At 38.7% G+C, this 11,231-nt stretch overlaps 1 protein-coding gene across 1 annotated transcript in view; it reads right to left on the bottom strand.

Annotated features, from left to right (window-relative positions):
* Positions 1-664: 664 nt before the first annotated feature.
* Positions 665-11,231, bottom strand: part of CDK6 (cyclin dependent kinase 6) — a 215,570-nt gene continuing 205,003 nt past the window's right edge. The window contains exon 8 of the mRNA XM_032484002.1: positions 665-10,486. Within this exon, the coding sequence (XP_032339893.1) occupies positions 10,340-10,486 (147 nt within the window). The 3' untranslated portion in view covers positions 665-10,339. The remainder of the gene's footprint in view (positions 10,487-11,231) is intronic.

Below are 11,231 nucleotides of genomic sequence, written 5' to 3'. Positions count from 1 at the left end.
TAGTTATATTTTACTTTCCTCACTGCCATTACATTTGTTTTACATTAAAGTAAAAAGAAAAATAGCTAGGATAGTAATTCATCACCAAGAAAGCAGTTTAAAATGGCTGTTTTTATTATTTTTATTTGCTACCAAGTTTTATTGTAAGAAGTACAAAAGGTATGACAAATATACAAACCATTTTTTGTTTCAATTTAGCTTGTGCATAAGTTTGTGCATAACACCAATTCTTAAAAAAAACAATGAATTCCATTATCTGACAATAAATACTTAAATTTGCATTCTAGCACCCAGTAAGACATCCAGTTTCCAAAGGATTATTGATCTGTAACCCTCTGAATGTTCTGCTGTGTTATCTTTGCCACTGCCACAGAGTCACCACTGGTAGCTGTCCCTGGCCAAACAAGTCTCAGAACAAGGTGCATGTTAAGAGGAGCTACCTCTGACCTCAGAAACCCCCGGTCATTAAGCATCACTTACTTGGCTAGTTCTTAAAACAGACTGGAGCGATGGGGTATTTAATGTGAGTTTTTGTGGTTCCTGGATTACATATTTCTCAATACATAAACACCTACTTTTCTACTTTCCTCTTCAAGTGGGAGGACTCTAGGTAAACTGACCTATATTTTCATCTACCTAAAGGGAAGGAAACAAGATCACTTAGCTCAGGGTAACTTTACAGACAAGCTTTACTTCTTTTTTTCTTTTTCTTTCTTTCTTTCCTTTTTTTTTTTTTTTTTTTGCCCCAGGAAGGCTTTCTCAATGGATGGTTGCTAGAGTGAGACAACTCTTCCCATTTTTCTCCTGTCTACACCCGAGGTCATATTTCTTTGAGGGCTAAATGATCCAGATATGTAGGAAGGTCCCTGCTTTAAGAGAGCTGCACTACACCCACACTTGGGGAGAGCACAGGGTTGATAAACCCTGTGAGGAAGGTATGATACCCAGGGGAACCTGACAGACCAGTGCGGTAACTCTCTATCCTGTGTACAGAGAAAAAAGCAGAAGCAATTTCTAACACCAAGCCACCTGCCAACATTCTTGTAAGACTGTGTTCCAGGCAGTGAATTTCCACACTGCTCCTTTGACCTGCCGAATCTGAAGCACCAAAACAGAGCATTCTGTAGCAATATGAGCAAACGGAATGAGAGTAATTTTGCACCTTGAAAGAACATGCACCCTTATGAGTCTTTACCCTGATATTAAAATAGCAGAATGAGTTTCAAGTATGAAGAAATACAGTAAAAGTAGAGCCTGTAGATGGATAGAAAACAGCAGCCTGGAATGTGGTTTATATTCTTGGTTAGTTTTTCTCTCTAAACCACAGTCAAAACTGAATGCTCTGTAGAGTGACTTGGTTTAAAAATCAAAATATGTACAAAGATGCTAGAGGGCATTTGTGATTGGTGTCCTGATCATTCTCTGTGCCCAGCACCAGGAACCTTCTCTTGATGGCTGTGACCAGCCAAAGGTCAAGTAGGGTTGGTGGCCAAGCTTGGACAGGCATACCTGTGATGCCTAAAGCATCTCTCATCATGTCCCTGATCCCAAAGAGTGGCAGAGGATGGAAAGCACCATGTGGGCAGGCCAGGAAGCGGGCAGGGAGCACTTCTGGACGGAGGGAGGAAAGGATGCAGGGCACGGGGGAGTATCAGTTCTCCTGGGCTGGTTCACACAGCCTAGATTAGGATCTGATATGCACATGCACAATCTCTACATCTCCAGAACTGTGATTTCAAACACAGAAACCAACAAGTCAGATGTCCAAATTAAAGTTTTTCTCTACTTTTAAAACATTTTCTATTATAAAAGTAAGTAAGAAAAAAAGCAAAAAAAGCTCACTGGCTGCAACAGCCTTGCTGAAATCTAGAAGAAAGTTTAAACTAGTCCCTATAGGAATGCAGAAACACTAATACATTTTACAGTGAAAACATGCTCTTACACATCTCAGAAATGATAGTCCTATGAAAAACCTCTAGTTCTAATCTGCACTCTAAGGGAACCGATATTGTGCTTTTCTTAACACATACTGCTCTTCTACACAAAACACTTGCCATATAACCTTCAGATCAAAACCTAAAATACCAGGAATGCAACAAGCTTTGGAGGTGTTCGAGATTCTTGGTTGTTAAAAATCTCATTATTGACTACTGTACATGCAATCCTTGTTTTAATTACCAGACTGGATTGTTTCTGTACCAAATCAAGTTGCTTGAAGTATGGACACTTGGACTTCTCCATCTGACACGTTCTCGAAGCCTCAAGGCACATGCTGACAGTTCTGTTTCTACAGAAAACTCTCACACTGCTCTCCTTTCAACAGTACTACCTGTTCCCACTACTGCACACGACACCTACGAGGGCACTAGATCATGCTGGGGAAGCGTCTTCTCAAGGCCAGGTAAGAGGAGGCACCACCCAGGCACCTGGCTCTGCTTGGCACCTGTTCTGATGGCTGCCTGGCAGAGTTCCTAAATTAAGGCAGCATCTGATGCTTTGCTATCTGCAGTTTTAATTTTTGCTGTATTTTCACACTATAGTATATGCATATCTGACAAAAGAACAACTACAAAGTCGTTTGCTTTAATTCCTTTACATAATGATAAAACACCTAGACACAAAAACACTATCTCTATAGACTTAAATTCTACTAATCATGTAAAAATGCATGCAGCTTATTTGGGGGCTTAGTCTAAATTTAATTTTCTTAGCTCCAACAACACCATGATAATGAGCACTAAATGCAAATCTTAATGTGGTCTGCCTTCTGTCACACTTTCACAGGACTAGTGTGATTGAGAAATAAATAATATACATGAATAATAATAGAAATAATTTATGCAAATGTAGAACAACCTGAAATAGACATTCCCCACCTCGTTAAGTGCTGATCCTAGGGGTAGCTGATGCTGTTCGTTCCATGTACTAAGTAATATATTCATTACTGGTCATAGGCAAATAAATGAATACAAAGTAAGTGAGGAACTAAAATATTCACCTGTACATTGTTGCAAACACAGGACCAAAATAAGAAGATACATAATGTACTTGGTGCCGGGGCAGGAGGTTCAAGAAGTATATTACTGCTGGGATCTATTTCCATTATTCAAAGATTTCAGGATCAAACTGGGAGTTGCTGGTGATCACAGAAATATTGCTAGCTAATACACATTATTGCATTTCATAAAACTTAGGATTAGAAACTTTCAAGTAAGGGTATGCAGGGTCTCTTCATAACTGTAACCTAAGCACTTCAACAGATTTGCTTAGAAACCACAGAGAGTTAGAAATGATATAACTTGTGGCTTTAGGCTTGCTGATTAGTGCTACAGTCATAGTTCTTTATAGAATTATGTACAGTTATATGTCCCCTCTAAGAAAACCTACACTTGACCATCCAAACTCTATTTTAGATAGAAAAGGGGTTGATTATTTGTTTGACGAAACAATTCACACAAAAGGTTCCTTGAAACAGGAAAGTCTCCCTCCTACAAGAGATAATTTGCTCACATATCTTTAATTACTTAACAAAGAAAAAAGAGAAAGAAGAAACTAGGAACTAAAGAGTTAGGAGCTTCTGCCAACTGGGTATGAAGCAGAAAATAAATTTTCCAAACAAAACTTATCCAAGCATATCTTTTGCCATCATATAATGCAGAATGATAGAAAATAAAAAATTAAAAAAATATTTCCTGTAATTATACATCTTCTCTTAAAAAAAAAAAAGCTGAACTTAGAGCTTTGAGAGATGCCTGGTAGACAGCTTCATACAGCAGCATCTCTTTATACCCGAACTTTCGGAGAATTGTGTTGTACTTACTTATGCACAGAAGACACCCGTTTGCTTCTAGGGACGTTTTACTTCCTAAGATTGCAGAACAGATGCCTCTGAGACAGCAGCAGGGCACGTGGACCTCGGACAGTATCCCGCCGGGTCTGCACATCCTTTCAGGCACTAACAGGTGAGCGGCAGGCGGGTCCCAGCCAGCTCCGCCCACTGCCTCTCTACTGCCAAAGGGGCGGGGCGACGGTGCAGCGCACCCGGAAGCCTTTTGGGTGGGAGTTCAGTTTTGAAAGCGAGCAGAGTTCAGACTGGCCCAACCGATAGCAAACTCGAAGTTTGAACTCGGCCTTCCACTTAGGGGCTTAAATTGGAATCTACTTCAGTGGGACTTTAAGCAGGGGGATGAGGCCTAAGATTTCTCAGAGCTCTGACAGCCCCGAGGGTGTGCGGTATTTTGATTCAGTATGAATTACTGAGACTTGCCTGCCGGCTACTCTGGAGGAAAGTGAAGCAGGCAATATCGAGGCAATATTCCTTCTGCCACTCAGAAGGAATAAACTGCCTTCTGTTATGCTGTGCTAAGGAAACTCTGAAAAATAATATAATTTCCTTCCTCTTAAATTGCAGCGACACTCTTATAGAAAAATGACTTCTAAAATTAAGTAAAACCATCTGGGGGGTGGGGAGGGAATAATGGATCTCCAAGCAGATCTGTGAATTAAAACTTGAGTGTATGAAAAAATACATATTTATATAAAATAAAGTTGCCAAAGAACTTCACAAGTGGAGAAATCAAACACTTATGCAGATATATACCTAAGTCATTTTCTCTAAGTCATATGCTTAGAGAAAATTTAACAAAATTAAAATTTCGTGTGAAGTTACACTTATCATTATACAAACGTAAAAAATTACCAGGTCTTTTAGGATTTTAGGGCTCTGTTTCTGCATAGCAATTCTTCAGAAAAAAATAGTTTTGTCTACTTAATTACTGATGCATTACTTAGTTCTTCATCTGACTTTTTAATTAAGTTTTAAAAATTTAATCACTTTCTAAAGGCCACTGTGGTAGAGAATGTGAAAGCAGCTGACAGGGAGTATAGGGATTTTGGCTGGAGCCACTGGAGGAGCTTTACACTCCTAACAAAACTATCCTCTGCACAGATCAGTGTTGCCTTTTTAGTAATAAAATAAGTCTGTCCATATATGTAACTTCTGCACCTAGAAAAATGAAGTAATTAGGCACCTCAAAAAGTTTCTTGAACTAATGAATGAAGGACTAGGCTCTCTCTCCACACTTAAATAACAAAATGGGTGTATTATCCATCTCCAAGAACAATTTACTTTCAGTCATTCAGAACCTACCTAACAACTAAAATATCTAAGTTATAGAACATGATGGAGACTATTAATCACCCTGTAAAACAAGTGCTAGGTAAAAGTTAAATATGTGCAGAAAAATAAAAGTTGGAAGCTTTGCTCAGATTTTTCCTCCCCAAAGTGCCACCTTGTGGAATATATTGGAATAAAACAAGGCCATCTCTCAGGATAGTGTGAATTTTGAAACAGACATTTACAAGAAAAATCACTTCCCCTTCCTACCGTATCAACTTCAAATTGCTGTAATACTGTTTAAACAGACGCTTGAAAAAAAGCCTGAATTTATTTTCAGGTGAATCTTGTTTTCTTCTTGAAGGCCAGAGCACCAGTATCAAGGAAACATAAACATGTTGATGGAAGTCCATTCATTTATCTAAATTAACTCCCAGGGAATGCTAAGAAGTAGGAAACATTTTAGAAAGCTGATTTGCACCATCATTAAAAAAAAAAAACAAACAAGCAACTAATTGAGGAAAACATTTAAAAATCAGATCCCTCCTCTTTCTACATTTCTGTTATTCACATAGATCAGAAGATGGAAAAGGCCAAAGGAATATTTTTGGTTTATTTTCTGAAAAAGTACAAGTTAGAAATGCTTGAGATATAGGTATGTAACAAAGCCATGTTGAAAACTGCATTGATAAGAAATGAAAATGCTATATTCTTATACTTCTGAGAAAAACACAACTACTAGTTATCTGAGGACTTACACTGCTTGACAGGTTTTTGGTGGCCTTGAGAAGATTTTCCCCTGTAGGGAATGAACATGGAATTATCTTCCTAATCATATATCTGAATGTAGTGAATGTACATGAGAAATGGTTTGGGCTTTACAAGATTTCAAAAATCCTGGTGGCACAGGAAACACATACGTTTAAAAAGCTTATTATTTTTTTTTACAACATATTCTTAGGCTTGCATAACAAGCATAGCTTGCTTGACATGGCTGCTTTTTCCATGAAATGAGGAAGAAATAGGGATGGTTTAGTTTGCTTAGCTCAACCTTTGAAATGGTAACTATGTGGGATGGCTTTTCCATAAAGTCTGTTTTTGACCGTATCAAGTTCATAGTTGCCAGATAACTTTGACATAAATTCTTACAATATACGCTAAAACATATATTCTTCAAAATACACTTAACTTTGAAACTATCCTTCTTTGAGTACCTTCATTTTCTCCAGAACTTCCTCTATCCATTGCCTACTGTTTCACGGTTTTTAAAGATTTAGAAATTATATCACATCTTTATTTTTAGGAAATAAAGACATTATTTTTATGTCTTTATGTGTTCTTTTGAATTCTATTGGTATCTAAGAATCTATATTTCAATATTTTCTTTCCAAGGTAAATATTCTATAGGTTCTGTACTAACAATTAAGTAATTACAGTAGCTTATTAACTTTGAACATTATTCTTTCCTAAACTCACCTATGTAACACAAGCCTGTTTTGGGGAAATGTGTACTTATCATAAAGAGAATAAAGTTGTCACTTAAAAGAAGCAATTCTTTAGAGAGAAGAATTTTAATATGTTTATGCTATTAGGAAGCTTACATGATTTAATTTCCACAATGGAATGAGAATCACCATTACCGACTTTCATAGGTACTACTTTTAAGAGAAGCAGTCAAAAACTCAATTTAAATACATAATTCGAGGTTCAAAAGATATGGTAATACTTATGTTTTTTCTCATCGAGATGGATACTACCACATTCTGGAGTCAAATTATAAATTTCTCTATTAAAATGTACAAGTTTTCCTTAAGATATTAACACCCTGTGCATTCTGAAATTTTTACCTAAAACTAAAAGGCTGAGATTCTGTTCTTAGGTGACTATTTTGAACTATTTTTAGTATAAGTCACCTGGGGCTAAATGAAAAGTTGGCCATTCAAAGTGTGTACTTTCTGAGAGAAAAATCATGAGAACACAGGGGGCTGAAATGGCCCGGAGCTTTCTTCCAAAACAGGTTCTTTGCTCCTGGGTTCCCATCCACTTCAAAGACAAAGTGGGAGGTTTCAACACACTGGCTTCTTACAAGCTCTTGGGAATTGTGTTTTTAAGGTTATAAGGTTATAAGCCTTATTACTTTTTTCTATGTGATAGCTTATGACGCCTAAATGGACAGGTTTCTCTTCCACTTTTTTTAAGTGTAGGTTGTTACAACTCCACCTGGCATCACGGTTCCCACAATGCTTGGGCCACTAGAACAGAATATTATATAGAAACTATCAGGCATATGCTTGCCCCAGTTCTAGTAAGAAATACAAATGTTAATCCCCAATCTGTCATCCTGGTTTTTTTTTTTTTTTTTTTTTTTTTTAACTGCTGTAAACTGCTTCAGGATAACCCTGGGGCAGAATGACCTTCCAGCTAATCACTGCCTAGCTTTTGGCAACGATGTTTGAAACCATTTGTCACAGAAGAATAAGCCATATTCAGTAACATTGTATTCTGCTAGATGCTTCAAAGTGCCCTAATGGCAGAGGTGCTTGTGTGGGACCTGGATTTCAGGAGTGGTGAGCCGGATGTAAAAGACATAAAACAAGAGAGTAATCACTCAAGTACAACAACCACCTGGATGGAAGAGCTGGGGACAGACTCTTCACAAGGTAAGAGCAGCCGAGATGCCCTCCCCTTCTGCTCTCAGAGGGTAAATGTGCCAAGTATTAATGTCAATATGTTTGTGCTTTAAGGTTTCTTTATAATCGCTGCCAAGAAATGAACCATATGTTAGAAATAAAAGCTGAACTCTCTACTTGTTGAAAATGCTAAAGAATGCCGAAAAATTCCAGTTTAGAACAGCTGCGTTTTTCTTGAGCGAACTTAAGAAAAACTTTCGCAAAAGCAAAAACTCAAGTTATGTGCACTCTAACCAGGGTTACTAACTGCAAAGCTCATGATGGATCAGTGCAGTGAGTTTTAAAATTCAATTTCTAGGCCCCTAGGTCTTTGAATTTTCACCCCTGATCAAAGGAAAGGCAGAACTCCTTTGTCCGGGGGTGGGGGGAGACCACAAATACTCTTGCCCTGAACGCTCTGGATTCATTATATCTCAAGCATTTACAGTGATGACAAAACATAATCATTGTCATCACAATGAACAAAGTATAAAACATTCTTATGGCCCATCTTCTCATTCACATCTTGCTTTAGACAAATTTTCCTGCTCTTCAAGTTACCAAATTAGAACAATGTTAAACAACATACGTATTAAAAGAATAAAGGATGATTCCCGGCCCAGAAAGCTCTCAAGGAGAAAAGTCTTCTCATTTTTCTCCTGTTCAAGATAGCCATATATAATATAAGCTGTGAAGAATTCAGAAAGGCCTGACAATGCAGAAACGTCACCTGGAACATTTTCTATTGAGTGAACCAGTGTCCATTCTTTGAAAACCCTAACTCTAAACATGGTCTAACTGTTGCACACGTGCAAAACATGAATCAGAAAGCAAAGGTAGCTGAACTTCCCCAGAGACACTTAATCTCTGTGTTTTCTGGTTACTAGAGCTGACTGAGCACTAACCACATAGAAGGCGGTGATTGTATGGCATATAGAGTATTGCAGAGAAAATGGCAAAAGGGAAAAGTAAAGCTGTTCACAATGCCCGGGTCAGGTTGGCTTTGCAGAGAGTAGGAGTGCGCATAAGGCACTAGAAACAAGCACAGCCTGGTGGATGGAGAATAGATAATCTTATAGAGTAAATACATACTTCTGAAAATAGTTAAAGACACTCCTTCAGAGACTACACTGACACCATAGTCTATAAATATGTAAAATGCTGAGTAAAGCAATCTATGTGCTGGTGATTGAGAAGAACCAGTCTTCTACTCATTGCCTAGGTAACAACAGTGAATGCCAGGTAGGAAGATGGCATTAGATGGAGAACATATGGGACTCAGGATTGTGAAATTGGAGCCATAAGCCATAGTCTGAATCTAACTATTAATGAAAGGTTCATTGAAAGAAAGAAAGTAGGAGGTACATGGGAACAGCTTAAGCAATCTGTTACTGGTTATCTAACGGCAGTAATATACATTAGAGAAGCTGGGGGATAGATAAGACAGATGCTTTGGAAATAAGGCAGTGCATGGTAGAAGAAGTACAGTGTAAGGCGAGGAAAACTTAAATGGCATTCCTGTCTCTAGTCACAGGGAACTACCCTGCAGACCCAAACAGGAAACAGTTGCTGACAAATTCCTAAAACAAAAACCAAAACAAAATAACAACAAAAACCCAAAAGGAAATACATTTCAAACTAGGAAATAAAGGCTTTCTCTATTTTTTTTTTGACCATTTTACCTAGTTGAGGTACACTCCCTAAATCTACAGCAAGTAAGGAAAAATCTTATAGGGTATTTTTTAAAAGAAACAATAAAGCATATTTTTACAGGTTAATGTTACAATGAGTAAATTCAGCTTTTTGAAGAGTAAATAGAATGTGTGCTTTAAAAAACAGATTTCTCAAAAGATACTAGAATTTTTTTTTCTTTTTACTGTGTGTATAAAGCTTTATCAAGATAGTGAACCTTTTACTACTAGCAAATTTACTGCTTTTGGCCAGAAAAGAAATGCTGAGGACACAGGCTCAACTTTCTACTTTGAGAAGCCCATTTTGGTGAATCACCTTCAGTCAACAGATGCCTGTTATCTAGCGGTCCCTTTGAGTCTTTAAAATTCAATTTTTCTCGTTGTTTACAGAAAGTAACACTTTAAGAGATCAAGAATCACACACACACAGACACTCTCTCTCTCTCTCTCTCTCTCACTCAAAAGTACCACATCGGGCTCCGGCAGCTGTGGAGAGATTACATCATAACTCAGCTGTGCCTGGATTGCTCACTTCACACTGGCAGCATTCAAGATCAGGAAAATGAAATGGCAGCACAATTGGTCAGCAGCTTCTCTTCTGGAATTTTTCCAGGTTCTTGAAACAAACAAACAGACAGACAAACAAACAAACGAATGAACATAAAGCTGCAATCACTCTTGCATTGATTTCAAAACAGTAAACTAGGCGGTTTCCTTGGAGAAGCAGAGCCCATCCAGAAGACGGCAGCTAGAAGGTCTCCAGCCAGTGATCCACAACCTCAAAGCTCTGCAGAGCTTGCTCAGGGGACCATCAGCCACCGAGGGGTTCTTCGGACGATCAGCTCAAGGCAGCGGCTGGGACCTCAGGCTGTGTTCATTTCTGAGCTGTTCTGGCTGGGTGGCAGGTGGGAATCCAGGTTCTCCTTGCGCCTCTCCAGGTCGTGGAAGTACGGATGAGACAGGGCACTGTAGGCAGATATTCTTTTGGCTGGATTAAATGTCAAGCACTTCTGTGATAGAGAAAAAAATGATGAATTGACATAAAACACGGCCATTTAAATAACGTGCTTACATAGTTATGTTATCTATTCACTGCCACTTAAATAAGTGTGTCTGTAATGAGAACAGATATCTGCTTCAAGGGACACTAAGTAAGTAATATGTAGACAGGACTCATTTATGTCCCTAATGTATGAACTGCCTCTCAGGAAAAGGCAACACCTTTCAGGTCGCCTGTGGGCTGTTACCTACCCAGGCTTTGTCTCCAACCCAATAATAATATTATTATTATTACAATATGCATATGACTTTATTTCGGGTGGTGATTTTTCTGATGCTAGCAAACTTAGTGCTATAGTCAGAGTCTTCACCCTACTTTTTCACCCTGCCCCAGGTTTTATCAATGAGCAGGGAATAGCAAGGGGTTACCTTGTTCCAGTACAAAGGGTAATTACTGAACACAGGGCCAGTAGAGGGGGCAGCAAGTAAGGGCTAAAGCCTCGACCCTAATTACCCGGATCCACTAGCGAGCCACACGCCCCATCCCAGGGATGCACCACCCAGAGGAAGGGATGCCTGCCTTTCTGATTCACATCTAGGTGCCGTATGGGCTAGCAGCAACCCTACAAGGAATCCATTAGATTCAATTCACTAAACTCTATTTCAGGCTGCTGACTCAAGTGCAGGTTGAAGGGGAAAAGAGGGAAAGGTGAACTCTGGAGCAGCAATCTGTACTCCCAAGCTGTTGATACACAG

The sequence above is a fragment of the Camelus ferus genome, chromosome 7, assembly GCF_009834535.1.
Source record: "Camelus ferus isolate YT-003-E chromosome 7, BCGSAC_Cfer_1.0, whole genome shotgun sequence".
Classification (NCBI taxonomy): Eukaryota; Metazoa; Chordata; class Mammalia; order Artiodactyla; family Camelidae; genus Camelus; species Camelus ferus.
Note: the sequence above shows the minus strand (reverse complement) of the source record. Positions and strands in the feature narration are given on the sequence as shown.